Below are 25,379 nucleotides of genomic sequence, written 5' to 3'. Positions count from 1 at the left end.
AACAAAAGGGAGGCAACTCGAACAGGAGGAGGCACGCCTAATCTGCATCCACTGACACCCTTGGAACAGAGGGTAGCTGCTATGATGAGTCGTACATGGAGAAAAGCAATCAGTACAGCACAAGCTGGGCCCGCACGCGAGGAAGAGGGCGAGTCCTGAAAATGCATCGTGGCCCTTTAAATCAACCTGCTGCCTAACCTGCTATATGTGAGAGTACTCATGCCACCCATCCAGCCCCCTCCCTTGCTGTTAAACATTTGACTGTTCTGATGTATTTTGCAGAACATGATGTTGATGATGATGCTGCTGCTGCTGCTGCCAACCCTGAGGATCCTGAGGGTACAGAACAAGAACCAGTACAACCATATGCGGATGAACCAGACTGGATGATGGCAGCGATGACTGAAATGTCTGCAGGGGAGAGCTTCCAAATTAATGTTTATGAACCCCCATCAAGGGGCATCAGAGTTTCAACCCCGAGCATAGATCTACCTTCCATGGTTTTGATTCCGATGTTGCGGGTCCCAGTGGTGCTGCTGGTATAATGCAGCATTCTACAGTCAAGTGCACTACCGTCCGAGCCTGCGCCTCCCACTCGCATAGATTCTGGTTCCACCTACTATGGTTTTGATTCCGACACTGCGGGTCCCAGTGCTGCTGCTGATATCATGGAGCAGCTTACACCCATTCGTCCAACATCCCAGCCCACGGCTCGCACCCGAGTGCTGTCGTCTGGAACACCGAGCGCCCCACCATCCCAGCCCGAGCCTCTTTCTCTAGTACTGCCGACTGCAACACAGAGCGTCCCACCGTTCCAGCCCGAGCCTCTTCCTCTAGTTCTGCCGTCTGGAACACAGAGCGTCCCACAGTCCGTGCCCGCGCCTCCCAGTATAGTGGTGCCACAAGATAGACCCATGCAGAGGAGAAGGAGATTGGAGACACGCTCTCCTGAGATGCAGCGTGCAATAGATGCGGCTCAGGTTGTGGCATTGGGTATGGAGACCAATGAGCTTACCAGATCACTCATCGGTGGCGTTAATGCAGTGGGTGAAGAGTTGACGGTCCTGACGGGAGAAATAGCAATAATGACACGGGAACTTAGGGAGGGAATGTCCGAGGAGTACATGCAAATGACGGCACAGGCCATCAGGGAGGGCATGCAAGTGTCGGCACAGGCCATCAGGGAGGGCATGCAAGTGTCAGCACAGGCCGTCAGGGAGGGCCTGGTTGAGGTAGCTGCTGCAATAAGGGCACACAGCCCGGCCAATCAAATGACACTCCCATGAAGAAGTGAACATTCACTGAGATATGGATGAGACATGGTTGCAGCCTTTCTTTGCTGCTTTTGTTCTTGTTCTTGATGTAGCTGTAGTAGCGTTTCCCCCCCCCCCCCTCGTCCCCCTCGTTCCCTATGCCTAATTTGTAACCTACGCCTGATTTTCTAAGTGTAGGCAAGGTTTTTTCGAGCGTACAAAAATCTTCACTTACTCCATTCTAAGTTAGTTTGGAGTAAGTTTTCACTGCCTAAACTTTGAAAACAGGCCCCCTTTTGAAAAAAAAATTCTGTTCCAAAGTGAAATTGTTCTAACTGACTAGAACTGGAGCAAACTAAATGCCGAGAATTGCAATTTCTAAAATACTTCATTCTAAACCAGTTGCTCCAAAAAAACAGGAGCAACTCAGGCCGAAACTTGGCCCCATAATTTCTAGACCAAAATTGTTCACGGAAAAAAATCTTAATCTTGTCCGTACTGTCAAATGTACAACCATGCAATTTTCCACAGAGAAGAGAAAAAAAATTCAGAAAGCAAATTGGCTACTAGCTCATTCTGAAATTTCTCAAATAGCTCCTCTGATTCCACTACGCCCAGTTTAGTATCATCTGCAAGTTTGACTAGTTTGAGGAGGAAAGAAACATTGGAGATGGGATGGTAGTTTGCAAGGACAGAGGGATTCAGGGTGATTTTTTTGGAGTAGGAGTTGATGACGACACTTTTAAAAGGGATGGGGACAGTGCCTGAGGAGAGGGAACCATTTACAATCTCAGCGAGCTTTGAGAGCCAGGAAGAGAAGTTGAATGGTCAGCTTGTTTAGTGGTAATGGTGTTAAGAGTGCAGAAGGTGCATCTCAAAGATACAATGAATACGGGGGGAGATAGGAGTGTAACTAGAGAAGGATGCATGATATGGCCGAGAGCAGGGGGGAGATTTGGCTTAGTGGCCAAGGGGAATGTGGGGGAGGCAGCAGAGAAGCCTGAATGTCTCAATCCTAGTCCATGAGCTCTTTGTATTTGGAGATGAAGACAGAGCAGAGAGGGGATTAGGAGACTGTTGATAGTGGAGAAAAGAAGCTGGGGGTTCTCCAGGATGATCATGGAGTAGAGGCTGATTTGGACAGAGGAAAGTGAGGCCCAATGGTACTTGATGTAGTCCAGTCAGATATCATGATGGATGGCTAAATGCAATGTGCACGAGCCTTTGCCACTTGGACTTGAGGAAGAAAAGATGGAGGCCATACCAGGTGGAACCAAGATGAGAAAGCGTAAACGTTTTACTGGGGACTGTTATGTATTGCTCTGGTACATTAAATGTATGATAAGTACAATGGTGCACCACAGAGGGCACTGTGGTGGGAGACCTGAAAGTACCTGCACGAGGCAGTATAAAAGGCTGCTCACCACACCTGTGGAGCACTCTGGAGCTGTTCAATAAAGGACTCAGGTCACAGCAGTTAGAGTAACACCAGACGGTGTGGAGTCAGTGGTTTGTGTGCTACATACGCCACATTGGCAACGAGGAAGCGGACGAACTCCATGCAACTATGGCTACTCTGGGCTCGCTAAAGGATTTTACCGTGGGCAACGATTGGGAGGCCTTTACGGAAAGGCTCGAGTACTACTTCACAGCAAATGACCTGATGGAGGACACGGACGTAATGAGAGATAAGCGTAAGGCGATGTTGCTTTCCAGTTGTGGAGATGAGGTTTACTGTCTCGTCAGGGATTTGCTGGCAGCCGGTAGCGCCAGGGACAAGTCATATGAGGAGCTGATCGCATTCATTCGTGACCAGTTGAAACCGAAGGAGAGCATCCTCACGGCCAGATACAAATTTTACCATCACTGCAGACCTGAGGGCCAGGATGTCACCAAATATGCTGCGGACCTCAGGAGACTCGCGGCGCCATGTGATTGTGGCGCACACCTTGACGAGACGTTGCGGGATATTTTCGTTATGGGGATTGGCCACGAGGGCCTCCTTCACAAGCTGCTAGCCACGGAACCCACAGTCACCCTGACAAAGGCCATCACCATCAGCCGGGCATATATGACCTCGACTTGCAACAGCAAGCAAATGATCCACACATTCTCGAACCCGGCAGGCACTGTCCTCAGGATAGCTCCCACCATGGACAAAACTGCAGAACGTGGCTCTGCCCGGGGCAGAGAGCACGGACCTCAGGGTCCTGGAACTCAGAGTCCGCTGAGAGGGGCCAATCAAGCAGCACCATGCTGGCGCTGCGGAGGAAGCCATGGGGCTCACCAGTGCAGGTTTGCGGAGTATACGTGCAATACCTGCCACGTTAAAGGCCACCTTCAGCGTATGTGTAAAAGAAATAAGACTCACCACATGGCTGAGGAGATGGTGGATGATCCACTGTTCAGCGAGGAGCAGGCAGAAGATGATGAGGGGCTGGGACTGTATACATGCACCGACGATTCGCCCCCAGTAATAATGGAAGTAAAAATTGACGGAGTCCCAGTGAGTATGGCAGTGGATACGGGATCGGGTCCGTCGTTGATGAATCAGAGAACTTTTGATAAACTGTGGGGTAACCCGGCCGCACGACCCAAGCTGGTCCCAGTTATGGCAAAGCTGCGTACCTACACCAAGGAACTGATACCTGTTCTCAGCAGAGCGGATGTGCAGGTATCTCACGGTGGCGAGATGCACGGTTTACCCTTATGGGTCGTTGCGGGCGATGGGCCGATGCTCCTCGGCAGAAGATGGATGGGAAAGGTTCGTGGGAGCTGGGAAGACTTCTTCACTCCCCCACAGACTGCTGGTCCCCGGGTTTCCAAAGAGCAGCGCCAACCGAGCTGGAGCTGCAGCAGCAGCCCAGAACTCCTGGCCCCAAGCAATCCTGCAACCTCCATTCAAAGTCACAGGTGCGGGCTCATTGCTGGGGTGCGGACCAGTGGGGCACTGCGGGCGAGAAGCGGGAGGCCCATCGACGACGCAGCGGAACAGTCGGGTGGCGGCAGCGGCCGCGATGGTAGCAGCCATGGAGGCAGCAGGAGAGGCGGCCACGGCGACCGCAGGAGGGACGGCCACGGCGGGAGTTGAGGCGGCAGGCACGGCAGCAAGCAAACCGGCCCTGCCGCTGGTGTTCTTGTTCCTCTTTCTGTTTAGTCGGGCGGCAGCAGCAGCTGGACAAATGGAGAGAACTTTGTGGCATGGACCTAGAACTAATCGATTCTGGCATCGGGTGCCTGTAACCTTCCTAAAAACACTGCAAAATTCCCTTTTCCTCTTCCCGACATTTCCACAATCTCACAAACACTTACACAAACTTCCCTTTCCCTCCTCCCTTGTTTCTTCTCCTCCTTTCTAGGCCAGCAGAACACCTAAGATGGCGGCGCCCAACGGAAGCCTCGTGGGAGCCACAAGATGGCATCTTAAAAGGGAAATGCTCCCGGGAGTCTTAAAAGGGCCTCACACCACTGCGGTCCCCACATAAAAACTTTTGGACTTTTGTAAGGGTAGAGTGAGTCTAAGTGTGCTATGTGAATGTAGGATGTTGGATTTATGACAAGAAATTATATTTTAATGCTGGGTAGTCATTGTGTTTAAAATAATGGACATGAATTACGACAAGAGTTAATATTTCAATGCTGAATGGTCACTGTATTTAAATTCTGGGACGTGGATCCGTGACCAACATTACCAATGGGCTAATGCATCTTTCGATTTAGGGGATTCAAGCAATGGCTTTTTGAACTGGGGGGGGCAGTGATGTTGTGTATTGCTCTGGTACATTAAATGTATGAAAAGTACAATGGTGCACTACATACGGGATCGGGTCCGTCGTTGATGAATCAGAGAACTTTTGATAAACTGTGGGGTAACCCGGCCGCACGACCCAAGCTGGTCCCAGTTATGGCAAAGCTGCGTACCTACACCAAGGAACTGATACCTGTTCTCGGCAGAGCGGATGTGCAGGTATCTCACGGTGGCGAGATGCACGGTTTACCCTTATGAGGGCGCTGTGGTTGGAGACCTGAAAGTACCTGCACGAGGCAGTATAAAAGGCTGCCCACCACACCTGTGGAACACTCTGGAGCTATTCAATAAAGGACTCAGTTCACAGCAGTTAGATCAACATCAGACCGTGTGGAGTCAATGATTTGTGTGCTACATACACCACAGGGACAAGGGCGTCAAAGGTGAAGCAGTGATTGAGCAGATTGTTAAGCTTCAGAAGTATTGTGCTGAATGAAGCGGCAAAAGCGAGGCATATGGGATTTAAAACTGCAGTTGGAAGTGACTTTAGAGTTTTTTTGGGGAAGGCGGGGAGAGAAACGGGTAGGGGATGTGGGTTGTCATGTATGTAGACCATGTATACTAACTGTATAGTCACATAAGGTGTGCCACCAGAGGGCACTGCAGTGGGAGACCTGAGGGTCACTTGCATAGGTGTGCAGGGCCCAGTATAAAAGGCTGCCCACCATGCCTGTGCCTCACTCTGGAGTTACAATAAATGGGACTAAGGTCACAACAGCTTAAGTAAAATACTAGACCTCGTGGAGTCATTCATAAGAGTATTAAAGACATAACAACTGGTGACGAGATTATGAACTTTCACGCAAAAATGACCAACGTTGGTGCATTAGAAAAGTTCTCAGAGGGTGAAGATTGGGAAGCCTTTACAGAGCAGCTTGACCAATATTTCGTAGCAAACGACCTGGTAGGCGATGATCCAGCCACGCTTGCAGATAAGCGCAGAGCTTTCCTGTTGACCAGTTGTGGGCCCGCGGTCTACGGCCTCATCAGGGACTTGCTTGCACCAGAGAAAACAACGACCAAGTCATACAAGGAGCTGAAAGTGCTAATTCGGGACCAACTCAAACCGAAGGAGAGCATTCTCACGGCCAGGCATTGATTTTATACACACCGCCGCCCTGAGGGCCAGGAAATCGCGAAGTACGCTGCCACGTAGTCCCCGAGGCACAGACTGCTCATCACAACTTCGTGGCGATGATCCGGCCAAGACGACCCAAATGCACCTTCCCGGTTTCAGTGGCAGGACTCCTGGGGAGAAAGATTGGATCCAAGGGCGCCTTCCCAGCTTCAATGGCAGGATCCCTGGGAAAGATCGCGGCAGTCGACATCATGGACAGGGAAAAGATGGCATCCAAACCACGAGGTGCAGCACTAATGGAGCAATGACACGTGGTTCCAAGCAAGGAAGACGATTGGGGTAAAAGTAGTAAGGCCATTTTAAAGGAGGCCAGCAACCCGCCATTTTTGAATGAACTGCTTGAAATTGGTAACCAATGTAAAAGTCCAGCTGTAATGAGCAAAATGTTGTTGAGCGATGTCGGGTGCAAATTGCAATCAGCCAATGTAGCGGGCGAACACCTAACGGTCGTATACAGGTCCAGCGAGCTACCCAATGTTGTAACCTGCGTCCCTGGGACCAGAACGATGTATCATGAAGTGTCCCCACAGCTGACAGAAGTAGACAAGCCGCAGAGTAAACGATCCCCGGAGAGCAAAGGCACCGGTAGCGATACCCTGCCTCAGATCGGTTTAACATTGCATGCACCCGATGGCATGAACCGCCACGGGCCAGAAACAGTAAATTGCGCCTATGTTCCCAGTCGGCTATCGTCACCCACCACCCGGGTGGAAAAGGTGCGGCCCACAAACGCACTCGCCACCACGGCAATGCCCAAGAGCGAAGGGTCACCCCCAACAGCTCCTCCGAACAGGACCTGGACCAGCCAGGATCCCAAACTAGAGAGTGCTCACAACGGTGCCCTCAAGGAAAGCGAGTCAGCAGTCCCCTGCGAACTGCTCGTCAAGACGAGGCAGCCCCACCGTTGCTTAGACGAAACGTTCACTCACTCAGACCGCTTCCCAGGGAGCAGCAGTGACACTGTGCAAACGAAAAGGACAGGAAGGTCACAGACACATCAGCTGTCTATGGGCCTGCCCGACACTAGGAGTAACGGCAAGAGCCCTGAGCTCCAGCAACTCGAGCAAAATGAGCTCACCTCGCCCACAGACCCACTAGCATGGGGCGCTGCGCCGCCACCAGATGACCCGGATCCATCATCCGGCCATGCTGGAACTAGACTGGCCTTGTGTACCTGTACCGATATACCTGTACTGATCATGTAAATGTACCACACAAAAAGAAACGCAACTGTAATCCACCCAACAAATGTACCAAGATGTAAATGTAAAACCCATGTGATGAACTTGAATGCAACTTGCATGTAACGGGCCATTAGCCTGATCTCTGTGTGTGGCGGGGGGAGAATGGAGTAGTCATGGACTCACAACCAGAAACCACGGGGACCTCACTGGCAATAAATCTCACTACCAACCCACCCAAGCTAGAAGCGACCCTCCAATGGTCAACCAGGAAGAGCAAAGCCCAGGTCACCGTTAATGTATGAGTCAATTTGCATTAAAGACTTGGGGGGGGGGGGGGGGGGGGGGGAGGGAAGAAGTGATGTCATGTATGTAGACCATGTATACTAACTGTATAGTCACATAAGGTGTACTATCAGATGGCACTGCGGTGAGAGACCTGAGGGTCACCTGCATAGGTGTGCAGGGCCCAATATAAAAGGCATGCTTGTGCCTCACTCTGGAGTTACAATAAATGGGTCGAAGGTCACAACAGCTCAAGTACAATAATAGACCTCGTGGAGTCATTCATAAGAGTATTAAAGACATAACATGGGTGGTGAGTAATTGCAGATGGCTCCGTCTGTAATCAGGACCATGGGAGAAAGAGGTTAAGGGAGACGGCAAAATGGTTCGGGTGGCAACTTATATGGAGCGAGAAGTCTAGGCAGGTCAGTGAAATTAGATGAGAAAGACATTGGTGAGTTGAGATAGAAATTGAAATCACCGAAGCTGAGCAATTATTCAGTGCAGAGGATAAGCGAGATAATTTCAGGAAAAACAACTTGTATTTATATAGCGCCTTTAATGTAGTAAAACGTCCTAAGGCGCTTCACAGCATTGATATAAACAAAATTTGACACCGAGCTACATAAGGAGAAATTGGGACAGACGACGGTCAAAGGGATAGGTTTTATGGAGCTTCTTAAAAGAGGAAAGAGAGGTGGAGAGGTTTAGGGAGTGAATTCCTGAGTTTAGGGCCTAGGCTGCTGAAGAGACTGGGGGGGGGGGGGGGGGGGGGAGAGAGAGAGACCGGGGGCGGGGGTGGGAAGAGACCGGTGGGGGGGGGGGGGGTGGGAAGAGACCGGGGGGGGTGGGAAGAGACCGGGGGGGGTGGGAAGAGACCGGGGGGGGGGTGGGAAGAGACCGGGGGGGGTGGGAAGAGACCGGGGGGGGTGGGAAGAGACCGGGGGGGGGGTGGGAAGAGACCGGGGGGGGGGTGGGAAGAGACCGGGGGGGGGTGGGAAGAGACCGGGGGGGGGTGGGAAGAGACCGGGGGGGGTGGGAAGAGACTTGGGGGTGGGAAGAGAGAAAGAGAATTGGGGGTGGGCGGGGAAGAGACAGGGGGAGGTAGGGGGAGGTATGGAGAGAGAGAGAGAGAGAGAGAGAGAGAGAGAGACATAGAAAGAAAGCGAGCGAGCGCCAGGGTGGCAGACGGACATGGGGTGGGGGGTGTTGCGGGAGGCGGGGAGGAAGAGAGGGGTGGAAGAGAGAGGGGGGTGCAGAAGAGGGGGGGGGGAGAGAGAAGGGAGAAGAGGGAGAGAAAGAGGGGAAGTGGGTGGGGGGGGGGGGAAATCGGAGGGGAGACATAGCGCATTCTTCCAACCCCCTTTGCACCCACACCCAAATTCTTAGAAAGCTCGGTGTGTGTGTTACAAGGAATATCATTAGAGTAGATGAAATCTGGAAGTCACGGCACTGTCACTATTCACTTCATACCCAATAAACCTGTTAACAATCCGTGAACCACATACAAAGCCCCATCTATGGCGGGTAAGGTCAAAAAATTGGGCTGGGCGGGGCATGAATGGGCTGGGGGGGGGTGTAAGGAACTTGGGCCAGGATATGGGTCAGGAACTTGGGCCGGGATGGCGGTCAGGAACTTGGGCCGGGAGGGCGGTCAGGAACTTGGGCCGGGAGGGCGGTCAAGAACTTGGGCCGGGATGTGGGTCAGGAACTTGGGCCGGGATGGCGGTCAGGAACTTGGGCCGGGATGTGGGTCAGGAACTTGGGCCGGAATGGCGGTCAAGAACTTGGGCCGGGATGGCGGTCAGGAACTTGGGCCGGGATGGCGGTCAGGAACTTGGGCCGGGATGGCAGTCAGGAACTTGGGCCGGGAGGGCGGTCAGGAACTTTTGCTGGGTTGGGGAGCTCTATCCTCTCTGGGTTCTAACATCAGAATAGCTCAAATTACACTTTACAAAGTTACTCAGAACTTAGACTGGGCAGTTCCAATTATACATTCAAGAGAAACATCTGGGTGTGGCTTATCCTCCAAGGGAACCAATCAGCAATCAGGTCATGTGATAATGGAGAGCCAATCAGAGCATTTTATAGTGCAAATAACTCCATCCAATTGTAAGCCACTAGCTCAAAACCAACAAAGCTGAAAAACCAATAGAACGATTTAGCCAGTCACAGATTCAGCAGCGGTGGAGGAAGGGCTGTAGATGACTAAAGTTACTTTAAAATCTTTACAGCAGATTTGCAGCAGAACAGCAAATCAGAAACACAGCAGAGGAGTCTTGTGTTATAATCCAGTGCAGAAGCGTAGTCTTGATGTCCAGAGAAATCCAGGAATTCAGAAGCCAAATTTGAGAAGAGATCCAGCAGCTCAGTGAGAGAAGCAGAGAGCAAGCACAGGGATTGGAGGATGGGTAATGATGGTTTAAAATAGCAGTTAACATCGAAACATAGAAATTAGGTGCAGGAGTAGGCCATTCGGCCCTTTGAGCTTATACCGCCATTCAATAAGATCATGGCTGATCATTCAACCTCAGTACCCCTTTCCTGCTTTCTCTCCATATCCCTTCATCCCTTTGGCCATAAAGGCCATATCTAACTCCCTTTTGAATATATCTAACGAACTGGCCTCAACAACTTTCTGCGGTAGAGAATTCCACAGGTTAACCACTCTCTGAGTGAAGAAGTTTCTCCTCATCTCAGTCCTAAATGGCTTACCCCTTATCCTAAGACTGTGTCCTCTGGTTCTGGAACTCCCCAGCAACGGGAACATTCTTCCTGCCTCTAACCTATCCAATCCCGTCAGAATTTTATATGTTTCTATGAGATCCCCTCTCATTCTTCTAAACTCCAATGTCTCAAGGCCCAGTTGATCCAGTCTCTCCTCATATGTCAATCCTGCCATTCCGGGAATCAATCTGGTGAACCTTCGCTGCATTCCCTCAATAGCAAGAACCTCCTTCCTCAGATTAGGAGACCAAAACTGAACACAATATTCCAGGTGTGGCCTCACCAAGGTCCTGTACAACTGCAGTAAGACTTCCCTGCTCCTATACTCAAATCCTCTAGCTATGAAGGCCAACATGCCATTTGCCTTCTTCACTGCCTACTGTACCTGCATGCCGAACTTCAATGACTGATGTACCATGACACCCAGGTCCCGTTGCACCTTCTCTTTTCCTAATCTGTCACCATTCAGATAATATTCTGCCTTCCTGTTTTTGCCACCAAAGTGGATAACCTCACATTTATCCACATTATAATGCATCTGCCATGCATTTGCCCACTCACCTAACCTGTCCAAGTCACCCTGCAGCCTCTTAGCGTCCTCCTCACAGCTCACACCGCTACCCAGCTTGGTGCCATCTGCAAACTTGGAGATATTGCATTCAATTCCTTCATCTAAATCATTGATGTATATTGTAAATAGCTGGGGTCCCAGCACTGAATCCTGCAGCACCCCACTGGTCACTGCCTGCCATTCTGAAAAGGACCGTTTATTTTGACTCTCTGACTTCTGTCTGCCAACCAGTTCTCTATCCACGTCAATACATTACCCCCAATACCATGTGCTTTAATTTTGCACACTAATCTCTTGTGTGTGATCTTTTCAAAAGCCTTTTGAAAGTCCAAATACACCACATCCACTGGTTCTCCCTTGTCCACTCTACTAGTTACATTCTCAAAAAATTCTAGAAGATTGCAGTTAGGGCTAAAATGCATCAACTAATAGAGCCAGGGGAACTTAAACAATGGAAGCGAGGAGATTTGGGAGTGAAAGAGCAAAGGATGGCAGCAGATTCCCATGGATAGAGGTAAAGCACTGAGGAGCAGCCATCTCAACAGACTTGGGATGGATATCAGGTCACTGTAAACAATGAGAATTTTATAGAATTGATGTAGAACAAGGTGGTCGAGGGAGAAGGTGCCAGAGGAGTAGAAGAAAAGACCAAGGTGTGGTTTGGTAATAAAGGCCACACTACCACCATGGTTATTTGGGCAGGAGAGTATAGTCAGGCAGATCGACTTCGGTGTGGTGTGAGCCAAATTTCAGACAAAGCCATGATGTCAACGTAATCACCACACTAAGTTTATAGATGGTAAGGGCCTTGGGCATTCTGGAGGGAATTGCAGAGAGGGCAGTGAGGGCCATTGGAAAACTCCAATCCATCAACAAGACCACTTAATTTCCCATGCCTACCTCCATCTCTATTTCAGCCCTCCACCACTGAATTCATATAAATTCCTTTGTTACCTCCAAACTCGACTACTACAATGATCTCCTTGCTGGTGTTCCATAAACCACCTTCCATAAACTGCAACATGTTCAAAACTCTGCTTCTATCATGTCCCACACTAAATCCCACTCATCCAACACCCTCTCCACTTGCCGAACATCAGTGGCTCCATCGTTCAAAGTTTTCTTAGTCTACTGCCCTCTGAAGTCCCTGCTAACTTCCTTATTGAAATCTCCCTATTTTCCTCGCTTTTGTATTCTGAAAGACTTCAACCCATACCTAAATTCTTCTTGCCCCCTTCTGATTTCTCTGAACTTCTATCCTCACTCAGGCTAGAGTTCATCTTGTTCGTACAATTGAGGCCAACATTGTGTGTACTGCCTATCAACCCTCCCACCAATTCCCACTGCCATCCCCTCAACCTCATCATTCCCCATGCCTCACCACTTCCGAGGTTTCTGCCAGACAGTACTATTTCCAACCACTTCCTTTTTTCCCCTCACAATTGACATCTTTCTGTCTGCTCCCAATCATTCTACTGTCACCCTTCTCCCCTGGAAGTTTATCTTAGCACACCTTGCTCACATTATAGATTCCTGAACTAAAATAACTGAATCTGCAACATGTTATAGAAACAGGGGTAGGCAATTAAACTCCACTACAATTACCCACATTTCCTTCATAACCCTGAATAACCTTACCCAACAAAAATCTATCAATCTCAGTCTTGAAAATTTTAATAGCCTTTTGGGGAGAGAACTCCAGAATTCCACTAGCCGTTGAAAAAATGATACTTCACTTAATTCCTAAATGACCTAGCTCTAATTTTATGATGCCCTCTTATTCTGGATTCCCTTACCCAAGGAAATAGTTTCTCTCCCTTTATCATTTTAAATACCTTGATTAGATCGCCCACTCAACCTTCTAACGTCAAGGGAATACAAGTCAAGTTTATGAAACTTGTCTTCATGATTTAACCCTTTAACCCCTAGTATCATTCTGGTGCGTCTGCACTGTATCCTTTCCAATCTTTCCTGAGGGTTAGTGCCCAAAACTCAATGCAGTACTCCAAATGGTGGTCTGACCAAGGCTTACAACTGAAGCATCACTTCCTCACTTTTGTACTCCAAACCACCCTCCCTCCACACCCACCCCCATTAGTCTTTTTGATTACTTTTGTACATGTATACTAGCTTTTAGTGACTTGTGTACATGGACACCTAAATCGCTTTGATCCTCCACAGCTTCTAATCTCTCGCCATTAAGAAAATATTCTGATTTCTCTTTTTCTGTCTGACTGTCAGCCCTGTTAACTCATTAACAGAAGAAAATAAATCTTTCTTAAAAGGGAAATCGGGAGGAGCGTCCTGCATCGCGACACCTGACCAGAGCGGGGGCTTTAAAAGGCGGCGGCACTTTGGGAGGAGCCGGTGATCGGGAGGAGCTATCTGTAGCAGCGACAACAGTAAGAGACAAAAAGTAAAAAGAATCAAAATGTGACGTCACAGCCAAGCAGCAAGTATTTTCTTTTCTATTTTTTTTAAAAACCTTGGGCATTGGTGTAAGTTAGGCGTTCCAGTTAAATAGATGTGATATTTATCATCTAAAAAAACCTAATTAATTAAATCATCTAATTGCTGAGAAGCGGCTGGGTGTGTTTTGTTAAGGTTTAGAGTTTATTTTTGTTTGATAATTCCGAGTCTAACTAGAGGGATGGCAGGGCAGCTCAGTCCCGTGGATTGGACATTCTGTGGCATGTGGGAAGTCCTGGACGCTTTGCGCAGCCTAGACGACTATGTGTGCAGGAGGTGTCTCTAGCTGCACCAACTCGAGCCCCGCGTTTTGGAGCTTGAGCGGCGGCTGGAGTCACTGTGGTGCATCCGCGAGACTGAGAGCTTCGTGGATAACACGTTTCTAGAGGTGGTCACCCCGCAACTTATGAGTATGCGGGTAGAGAGGGAGAGGGTGACCACCAGACAGAAGAGGAGTACTAGGCAAGTAGTGCAGGAGTCTCCCGAGTTCATCTCGCTCTCCAACCGGTACTCTCTTCTGAGTACCGGTGGGGGCGACGGTGCCTCTGGGGAGTGCAGCCAGAGCCAAGTCCATGGCACCACGGGTGGCTCAGCTGCATGGGGATAGGGGGTGGGAGGAAGAAGAAGGGAAGAGCTATAGTGGTAGGGGATTCAATAGTCAGGGGAGCAGACAGGCGTTTCTGCGGCTGCAGACGTGGTATATTGTCTCCCTGGTGCCAGGGTCAAGGATGTCGCCAAGCGGCTGCAGGACATTCTGGGGGAAGAGGGTGAACAGCCAGAGATCGTGGTCCATATCGGGACCAATGACATCAGTAGAAAGAGGGATGAGATCCTGCAGGCAGAGTTTAGGGAGCTAGGAGAGCGATTAAAAAGTAGGACCCAAAGGTAGTAATCTCCGGACTACTCCCAGTGCCACGAGCTAGTGAGTACAGAAATAGGAGAATAGAACAGGTGAATGCGTGGCTGGAGAGATGGTGCAGGAGGGAGGGATTTAGATTCCTGAGGCATTGGGACCGCTTCTGGGGAAGGTGGGACCTGTACAAGCCGGACAGGTTGCACCTCAACAGAGCCGGGACCAATATCCTCCCGGTGGGGAGGGGGGGGGGGTTGTTAGTGCTGTTGGGGAGGGTTTAAACTAGCTTGGCAAGGGAATGCGAACCTGAGAATAGAGTCAGTAGGGAGGGGAGTAAAGCTGGAATTGGAAAGCAAGAATGTAGAAAGTGAATTTGAATGACAGAGGAAAGAAGCAGGAAAAAATAGTAAAAAAACAAATTTAAAAGCTCTTTGTCGAAATGCACGTAGCATTCGTAACAAAATAGATGAGTTGACGGCATAAATAGACAAAAATGGGTATGATCTGATAGCCATTACAGAGACATGGTTGCAAGGTGATCAGGACTGGGGACTAAATATTCAGGGGTATTCAACAATTCGGAAGGTCGGATAAAAAGGAAAAGGAGGTAGGGTAGCACTGTTAAGGATGAGATCAATACGTTAATGAGAAACGATATTGGCTCAGAGGATCAGGATGTTAAATCAGTTTGGGTGGAGGTAAGGAATAATAAAGGGAAAAAGTCACTGGTGGGCGTAGTCTATAGGTCCTCTATCAGTAGCTACTTTGTTGGACAGAGTATGAATCAAGATATAGTGGAGGCTTGTAATAAAGGAACGGCAATAATTAACCTTCATATTGATTGGACAAAGCAAATTGGCCAGGGTAGCCTTGAGGAAGAGTTCATAGAGTGTATCCGGGATAGTTTCCTTGAACAGTACGTTGCAGAACCAACCAGTGAGCAGACTATCTTAGATCTAGTACTGTGTAATGGGGTAGGATTAATAAATTATCTCATAGTAAAGGATCCTCTAGGAATGAGTGACGATAACATGGTTGAATTTCAAATTCAGTTGGAGGGTGAGAAAGTTGGTTCTCAAACCAGGGTCCTAAGCTTAAATAAAGGAGACAACAAAGGTATGAGGGCAGAGTTGGCTAAAGTGGACTGGGAAAATAGACTAAAGTATGAGACAGTTGATGAGCAGTGGCAGATATTTAAGGAGATATTTCATAGCTCGCAACAAAAATATATCCCAATGAGAAGGAAAGATTGTAAGAGAAGGGATAACCACCTTAGGGCTAACTAAGGAAATAAGGGATGGTATCAAATTGAAAACAAGGGCATACAATGTGGCCAAGACTAGTGGGAGGCCAGAGGTTTTGAAAATTTTTAAATGCCAGCAAACAACGACTAAAAAATTGATAGAGAGGGAGGATAGATTATGAAAGTAAACTAGCACGAAATATAAACACAGATGGTAAGAGTTTCTACAGGTACATAAAAAGGAAAAGAGTGACTAAAGTAAATGTTGGTTCCCTAGAGGATGAGACTGGGGAATTAATAATGGTGAACAGGGAAATGGCGAGACGTTGAACAAATATTTTATATCGGTCTTCACAGTGGAAGAAACTAAAAACATCCCAATAGTAGATAATCAAGGGGCCAAAGGGAGGGAGAAACTTAATGCAATCACGATCACTAATGAAATAGTACTCAGTAAAATAATGGGACGAAAGGCAGACAAGTCCCCTGGACCTGATGGCTTACATCCTAGGGTCTTAAAAGAAGTGGCTGCAGAGATAGCAGATGCATTGGTTATAATCTACCAAAATTCCTTGGATTCTGGGGCTGTCCCAGCGGATTGATAAACCACAAATGTAACGTCCCTATTTAAAAAAGGTGGCAGACAAAAAGCAGGACACTATAGACCAGTTAGCCTAACATCTGTCATTGGGAAAATGCTGAAGTCCATTATTAAAGAAGCTGTTATGTATGTTAACTGGGTTTTACCTGCCACCGGAGGGCGCGGAGCGACTGTCGGAGTCCTAATGGTCACTGGCAGACACATGCAAGCCGTGTTTATAATGCTGGCAGCCATGTTGAATCCTCACTTTGAGAATAAATAAACTGGAATAAGGTCATACCTGAACTAGCTCACCGTACTTAGCCTCGTGGTTATTCAATACTTAACAATTGGCGATGAGTTAAAAATACGAACATTCATGCAACCATGTCTGTTGGAATTTTGAAGAGATTCATGGAAGGGGAAGACTGGGAGGATTTCCCTGAAAGCCTCGACCAGTACTTCGCAGCTAACGGATTGGAAGGAACCGATAACGCAGGGCCTCACCATTTGTGGGTCAAAAATTTAAGGCCTTATCAAGAATCTACTCTCACCGACTCGACCAACGGATAAAACTTATGATGAATTGTGTACGCTGGTTCGGAACCACTTTAAACCGAAGGAAAGCATCATCATGGCGAGGTATCGTTTCTATACACACAATTCCTACGAGGGCCAGGATGTGGCGAAATTTGTCGCCGACCTGAGACGTCTCGCTGAGCCGTGCAACTTCGGAGCTGCATTGGAGGAAATGCTGCGGGACTTTTTCGAGCTTGGCATTGACCACGAGGTCATCCTTTGAAAGCTGCTGGTTGCTGAATCTCTAGACCTGAGCAGGGCCATCATGATCGCCCAGGCATGCATGTCCATGGACAAAAACTCGAAGCAGTTATCTTCCCAGCATCAAAACTCACCGGCAAGTACTGTGCATAAAATATCGTCGGCAGGCGGAGCTACACATGGCAGGGCCTACTTGTCCGTGTTCGTACGACCTGTAACTGCTCAAAGTCCGCCATCGGGGGTGAATCAAATCTCGCCTTGTTGGTGTTGCAGGGGCTGTCATCGAGCCCATCAATGCCGATTCAAGCAATACCTGCGCAAAGGCTGTGCAACAATGGGACACTTTCAGCGAATGTGTCCGCAACCGAGCAAGCGTGCTGCGACACACCACTTGGCTGAGGATGATCGATCCAGCGTGGATCAAGCGGAACAGGCAACTCAACCCGAGGTACAGGACAAAGAAGTGTATGGGGTACATTCTTTTAAAAAAGTCCTCCGATAATGCTGGAAGTTAAATTAAATGGGGTTCCAGTATCCATGGAATTGGACACGGGTGCAAGTCAGTCAATAATGAGCCAGAGGGCTTTCGAAAAGCTGTGCGACACTAAGGCAAAAAGAGCCAAACTGAGCCCAATCAATGCGAAGTTGCATACCTACACCAAAGAGCTCATACCAGTTATTGGCAGTGCGGCAAAAAAGGTATCGTACGATGGAGCTGTGCATGACTTATCGTTGTGGATCATTCCAGGCAATGGCCCAACGCTATTTGGCAGGAGTTGGCTTGAGAAAATTTAATGGAACTGGAACTATATTAAAGCCTTATCACGAGTGGATGACGCTTCGCGTGCTCAAGTGCTGAGCAAGTTTTCCTCATTGTTCGAACCAGGCATCGGTAACTTCATGGGAGCCAAGGTGCAGATCCACCTAGGCCCAGTTGCAAGACCCGTCCATCACAAAGCTCAGGCAGTTCCGTGCATGATGAGGGAGAAGGTCGAGATTGAACTGGACAGACTTCAACGGGATGGAATCATGTCACCAGTCGAGTTCAGCGAATGGCCCAGTCCAATTGTCCCGGTGTTGAAAAGTGATGGCATGGTCAGGATCTGCAGCGACTACAAGGTAACGATCAACCGAGTCTCGATACAGGATCAGTACCTGTTACCCAAGGCTGACGACCTGTTTGCAACGTTAGCCGGGGGGGGGGGGGGGGGGCCGCTGGGGAGTCGTTCACCAAATTGGACCTCACCTCCGCTTACATGACATAGTAGCTGGTCGAATCGTTAAAAAAACTGAGGTGCATCAACACACACAAAGGACTGTTTATATACCACAGATGCCCTTTTGGAATTCACTCGGCGGCAGCCATATTTCAGAGAAACATGGAGAGTTTGTTGAAGTCCGTCCCGAGAACTGTCTTATTCCACGATGACATTCTGATTACCGGTCGCGACGCCACTGAAAACCTGCATAACCTGGAAGAGGTTCTACGTCGTCAGGACAGAGTGGGACTCAGGCTAAAATGCTCCGTGCGTTTTCATGGCACCAGAAGTCAAATTCCTGGGGAAAAAGATTGCAGCAGATGGCATCAGGCCTACGGACTCAAAGACAGAGGCCATCAAGAATGCACCCAGACCTCAGAGTGTGACGGAGCTGCGGTCGTTCCTAGGTCTTCTCAACTATTTCGGTAACTTTCTAACTAGTTTGAGCACATTGCTAGAGCCCTTGCACATGTTGCTTAGAAAGAGTAACGACTGTGTTTGCGGCAAATCTCAAGACAGAGCCTTTGAAAAGACCATTATCCAATAAATTACAGGTACACTATGACCCATGTAAGCGGTTAGTGTTGGCCTGCGATGACTCATCATATGGGGTCGGTTGTGTGCTCCAGCAAGCCAATGTATCAGGCAAACTCCAACCAGTTGCATACGCGTCCAGAAGTCTGTCTAAGGCTGAAAGAGCCTATAGTATGGTAGAGAAAAAGGCTTTAGCATGCGTATATGGGGTTAGGAAAATGCACTACTACTTGTTTGAACTTTGGTTTGAGCTTGAAACAGACCACAAGCTGCTCATTTCATTGTTCTGAGAGCAAAGGTATAAACACCAATGCCTCGTCCCGCATCCAAAGATGGGCACTGACATTATCTGCTTATGATCATGTCATCCGCCACAGAGCAGGCACTGAAAACTGTGCTGATGCACTTAGCCGGCTACCATTGCCCACAACTAGGGTGGAAATGCCGCAGCCCGCAGACTTGCTGCTGGTCATGGACACACCTTCGAGAGCGAGGGGTCGCCCGTCACGGCTCGCCAAATTAGGACCTAGACCAGCCAGGATCCTGTACTGTCAAGCGTAAAAAGGTGTGTCCTAAATGGAAATTGGTCTGCCATTCCTAAGGAAATGTAGGATGAAATTAAGCCTTATAACCACCGCAAAGATGAATTGTCTATTCAGTCTGATTATCTGTTATAGGGTAATCATGTTGTTATGCCAAAAAAAAAGCAGGAAAACTTTTGTGCGAGATTTACACAGTACCCACCCAGGCATTGTCATGATGAAGGCCATTGCCAGGTCTCGCGTTTGGTGGCCCGGCATTGACTCGGACTTGGAGTCATGCGTGCATCAGTGCAACACTTGCATGCAACTGAGTAACGCACCTGTGGAGGCTCCGCTGAGTCTGTAGTCATGGCCATCCAAACCGTGGTCAAGGATCCACATAGACTTTCTCAGCAAAATGTTCTTAGTGGTAGTGGACGCTTACTCCAAATGGATTGAATGCGTAATCATGTCATCCAGCACGTCCACAACCACTATTGACAGCTTCCGGGCCATGTTCGCCACCCGTGGCCTGCATGATGTCCTTGTCAGCGACAACAGACCGTATTTCACCAGTTCAGAGTTCCACGAGTTTATGATCCGTAATGCATCAAGAATGTCAGGTCTGTCCCCTTCAAACCCGCGTCTAACGATCAAGCGGAGCGGGCTGTCCAAACCATTAAGCATAGCCTAAAACGCGTGACTCATGGCTCCCTACAGACCCACTTGTTCGCATTCTATTCAGTTACCAGATGAGACCCCACTTGCTCACCGGGGCCCTTCCTGCCGAGCTGTTAATGAAGAGGCTCTCAAAACCAGGCTCTCCCTTGTACACCATGATCTCAATGATCACGTCGAAACCAGAAGGCAACGGCAGCAATGGTACCACGATCGCACGGCCGTATCATGTGACATTGCTGTTCATGACCCTATGTTTGTCCTGAATTATGGTCATGGTCCAAAGTGGGTTGCTGGCATGGTTTTGGCCAAGGAGGGGAACAGGGTGTTTGTAGTCAAACTGTTAAATGGCCAAACGTGCAAGAGGCACATCGACCAAACCAAACTGCAATTCACAGACAACCCAGAACAAATTGAAGATGACATCATCATCGACCAACCAACACACATCCAACCATCAGTTAACCCTTGTGTCATTCACGAAGTCGAACCTACCATCCCCCGACAGTCCTGTCAGACTGACTGCTCCGCAATGCAGCAATGGTTCGACTAACTCACCCAAGCTTGGGTTCAAACTGAGATCAACCAGGGAGCAAAAGGCTCCGTACCGTCTCAATTTGTAAATACAACCTGGGGGGTACGACGTTATCTATGTTAACTGGGTTTTACCTGCCACCGGAGGACATGACTGTCGGAGTCCTAATGGTCACTGGCAGACATGTGCAAGCCGTGTATATAATGTTGGCAGCCATGTTGAATCCTCACTTTGAGAATAAATAAACTGGAGTATGGTCATGCTTGAACTAGCTCACCGTACTTAGCCTCGTGGAGTTATTCAATACTTAACAGAAGCAGTAGCGGGACATTTGGAAAAGCATGATTCAATCAAGCAGATTCAGCATGGTTTTATGAACGGGAAATCATGTTTAACAAATTTGCTGGAGTTCTTTGAGGATGTAATGAGCAGGGTGGATAAGGGGGAACCAGTGAATGTGGTGTATTTGCATTTCCAGAAGGCATTCGATAAGGTGCCACATAAGAGTTTACTGCATAAGATAAAAGCTCACAGTGTTGGGGGTAATATATTAGCATGGATAGAGGATTGGCTAACCAACAGAAAACAGAGAGTCGGGATAAAAGCGTCATTTTCCGGTTGGCAAACAGTGACTAGTGGGGTGCCGCATGGATCGGTGCTGGGTTCTCAACTATTTACAATCCATATTAATGACTTGGATGAAGGGACCAAGTGTAATGTAGCCAAGTTTGCTGATGATACAAAGATGGGTGGGAATGCAAATTGTGAGGAGGACACAAATAATCTGCAAAGGGATATAAACAGGCGAAGTGAGTGGGCAGAAATTTGGCAGATGCGGTATAATATGGGAAAATGTGAGGTTATTCACTTTGACAGAAATAATAGAAAAACACATTACAGGATATAAAGTAAATGGAGAAAAATTGCACAATGCTGCAGTACAGAGGGACCTGGGGGTCCTTGTGCATGAAACACAAAACATTAGTATGCAGGTACAGCAAGTAATCAGGAAGGCAAATGGAATGTTTGCCTTTATTGCAAGGGGGTAAGAGTATAAAAGCAGAGAAGTCCTGTTACAATTGTACAAGGTATAGGTAAGGCCACACCTGGAGTACTACGTACAGTTTTGGTATTTAAGGAAGGATATACTTCCATCGGAGGCTGTTCAGAGAAGGTTCACTAGGTTGATTCCGGAGATGAGGGGGTTGACTTATGAAGACAGGTTGAGTAGGTTGGGCCTTTACACATTGGAGTTCAGAAGAATGAGAGGTGATCTTATCAAAACATATGATAATGAGAGTGCTCGACAAGGTGGATGCAGAGGGGATATTTCCATTCATATGAGGAAACTAAAACTAGGGGACATAGTCTCAGAATAAGGGGCTGCCCATTTAAAACTGAGATGAGGAGAAATTTCTTCTCTCAGGACGGTTGTAAATCTATGAAATTCTCTTCCCCAAAGAGCTGTGGAGGCTGGGTCATTGAATATATTTAAAGCGGAGATAGACAGATTTTTGAGCGATAAGGGAGTAAAGGATTATGGGGAGCAGACAGGGAAGTGGAGCTAAGTCCATGATAAGATCAGCCATGATCTTATTGAATGGTGGAGTGGGCTCGAGGGGCCAAATGGCCTACTCTTGCTTCTATTTCTTATGTTCTTATAATTGTCTCAGACTGATTGGTAGGGTTGTCAACGGGAGTCTCCAGGAATTGAAGATTGATCTTCAATCTGGAGAAAAAGCAACAGGACATTAAAAAGATTGTTCCCTTTAAATAAAAAAATCTTTGTATACTTTTGCTTGTTTAAAAAAACATTGGAGATGGGGGGGGGGTGGCAACGAGCCATTTGAGTGAAGTTTTGGATCTGTTGGCAGACCAATAGTGGAGGCAGGGGAGGTCATGTAATGAAACCTCCAGAAATAGGTCCAACCAGAGTTGTCAACGCTATTGATGGGGTACCCTGGAACGGCAACCCTAGGCTAAATGTTTCTATTTGTGTCCAGGCTATCAATAGGAAACATATCTTGCACTTGAGAGCCCGATGTGTACTCAACTACAAATGATACAAGCCTTTACTCCAGTCCAGAGAAAGAAAGGAAGACTTGCATTTATATAGCGCCTTTCACAACCACCAGACATCCTAACGCACTTTACAGCCAATTAAGTACTTTTTGAAATGTAGTCACTGTTGTAAGGTAGGAAAGGCCGCATCCAATTTGCGCACAGCAAGCTCCCACAAACAGTAATGTGATAATGACCAGATAATCTGTTTTTTGTTGTGTTGAGGGGTAAATATTGGGTAGGACATCAGGGCTAACTCCCCTGCTCATCTTCAAAATAGTGCCACGAGGATCTTTTACAGACGGGGCCTCAGTTTAACGTCTCACCCAAAAGCACTCCCTCAGTACTGGAGTGTCAGCCTAGGTTTATGTGCTTAAGTCTTGAGCTCACAACCTTCGGACTCACAGGCGAGTTTACAACCCGCTGAGCCACTAGCTGCCAAATCATGAAACGCTCCATTTTAGGTTTTATTTTCCCGGCGGCTGGGGTCTAAATAAATGTCAGCCGGTTGAACGCGCCTTACGTCAGACATTTGGAAGACCTCTTTGGGATTTCGAGTCAGTGAGACAGAAACTCTGGTTGCTTCGCAGCTTTCACACGGCGACGCCAGGCCAGTCCGTCCCCTGGCCAACCTCCTCCACAACCGTCACATTCAAACCGGGTGCCAGCCTTCCGCCAGAGGAACGTGGCCCGGGAAACACGGCACGCACCACCGTGTCCAGGGCGGCGGAGCGATTGCAGCTCCAACCACTGACCAATAGGCAAACAGGAAGACGCTGTTGCGTCCTGATAATAATTGCACATGCAAAGAAATAGATAGCCTAAATCTTTAGCCACGTCTCCTTAAAACAAAACAAAATTGAAAATATCTTACACGGTCAATGTGCAACATCGCAGTTTGTCGCTGTACCGCAAGCTGTCGAAATCAGGAAACATTCGCAAAATAGAATATGCACATTTTAATTGTTTTACCTTCAATACACCCAACAGAACTTTCAACCTTAAAGCAATGGTGACTGGGAGATTGTGCACAATGCAAGGCTTAATTCCTTTAAGGACAATGTACCTGCCCAATGTTTTGAGTTCAGAACGCTGTTGATTAAATGTTGGAACATGCATGTATGCCAACCTTAAAAAACTAACAGAAACAGGCAGAGCCCCCAAAGATAGCCCTGAATATAGGCATATGATATGCAGTTGCAATGAAAGTGCAGTGGGGTGCAGGCTTTTCAAATCCTAAGCTGCAGGTATACGAGACATTTTTACAGCAGAAGACAGATAATACCTTGGGACTTTAAACCAGCTTGGCAGAGGCATGGGAACCTGAGAATAGATTCAGAAGGGAGAGAAGAAAAGCTGGAAATGGAAGGCAGGAAATTAGTAAGCAAGTTTGGAAGCCAGTGGAAACAAATGCTAGAAAATAGACAACAAGGGAGTTTGGCAGTGCTAAATGCGAGGAGTCTAGGGAAGAAGGCAGATGAGCTGAGGGCACAGACACATGGGAGTATGATATATATTATAGCTATCACTGAAAATGGCTGAAAGAAGGGCAGGAATGGCAGCTCAACATTCCCGGTTACAGGGTTTTTAGACGAAAAAGAGAGGGGTATAAAAAAAGGAGGGGTGTCACAATATTGATCAAAGAAACAATTACATCTGTGAGGAGGGATGATGTTAGCAGGATCATCAAATGAGGTATATGAACTGAAGAACAAAAAAGGAGCAATCATACTGCTGGGAGTGTACTATAGACCCGCCAAACAGTCACAGAGAGATAGAAGAGCAAAAATGAAGGCAAATTTCTGAGAAGTGCAAAAACAATAGATGGGGATTTCAACGACCCTAATATTAACTGGGATAGAATTAGTGTGAAAGGTATGGAGGGAGCAGAATTCTTAAAATGCATTCAGGAGAACTTTTTTAGCCGGTATGTAAAAAGCCCAACAAGAGAGAGGCGGTTCTAAATGAAGCTGGGCAGGTAGAAGGGGTATCAATGGGAGAGCACTTCGGTGGTAGTGACCATAATTCAGTTAGATTTAGGGTACTTATGGAAAAGGACAAAGATAGACCAGGAATAAAAGTTCTCAATTGGGGAAAAGCTAATTTTACTAAGCTGAGATGTGATTTAGCCAAAGTGGACTGGAAACAGCTCCTTTAAGGTAAATCAGTGTCAGAGCAATGGGAGACATTCACGGAGGAGAAGTGAGGGTTCACAGCAAGTATGTTCCCTGTCATGTATTCAACCAGCATTGTAACCCATGTATAAACTGACCTAAGTTGTACACCGTCAGAACACTGACCACTCGGTGGGAGCCACTCCTAATCTGGACCTTCAGGTATAAAAGGGGAAGCTCCACCCACCTTCATCACTTGAGTGCTAAGGAATAAAGGACAGGTTACAGACTGACCTTCTCTCAAGCATGGGCCTCGTGTGCATTTATACTGTGTAGTAAGGACGTATCAATGGCGACAAGAAACTGGGATTTAAACCACGCGAGCATGGCCACTAGCAGAACAGACGAGAGGTACTGTGTTAAGGAATGGTTGGGACAGAGATTCAACATTGTTAAAGCAGCACACAGTTCTCCAGGCAGACAAGGGCAGTCAGGCATGCCCCAACATGTAGTCGAACCCAGAGGGGGAGTTCGACAGAGACAATGGCAAGCTGAACAGCGATTCACGCCATTGCAAGGGACAATGCGGCCAGTAATGGGGCCATCAACACCTGTTAATGGTGCACTCAAGGACAATAACAGGGGCAGTCAGGGACGATCGACTGGCAAGGGACCTTTTGTTTCAAACCGCAACTCATGCTGGAGGCATGGAGACATACATTCAACCGGAGTTTGCAGAGATGAGCAAAATACCTGCAGAAATTGCAGAAATGGACACTGGGGGAAATC

General features: G+C 48.0%; 1 protein-coding gene across 2 annotated transcripts in view; it reads right to left on the bottom strand.

The window, feature by feature from the left end:
• LOC139253160 (ankyrin repeat, PH and SEC7 domain containing protein secG-like) overlaps positions 1 to 23,213 on the bottom strand; it is a 117,126-nt gene extending 93,913 nt beyond the window's left edge. For both annotated transcript variants that reach the window (XM_070873465.1, XM_070873487.1), the window contains exon 1: positions 23,000 to 23,213. In XM_070873465.1, coding sequence (XP_070729566.1) covers positions 23,000 to 23,008 — 9 coding nt within the window. In that variant the 5' untranslated portion in view covers positions 23,009 to 23,213. The remainder of the gene's footprint in view (positions 1 to 22,999) is intronic.
• Between the last annotated feature and the right edge of the window lie 2,166 nt (positions 23,214 to 25,379).

This window comes from Pristiophorus japonicus, chromosome 1, assembly GCF_044704955.1.
Source record: "Pristiophorus japonicus isolate sPriJap1 chromosome 1, sPriJap1.hap1, whole genome shotgun sequence".
Taxonomy (NCBI): Eukaryota; Metazoa; Chordata; class Chondrichthyes; family Pristiophoridae; genus Pristiophorus; species Pristiophorus japonicus.
This window is presented reverse-complemented; position numbering and strand designations above follow the sequence as displayed.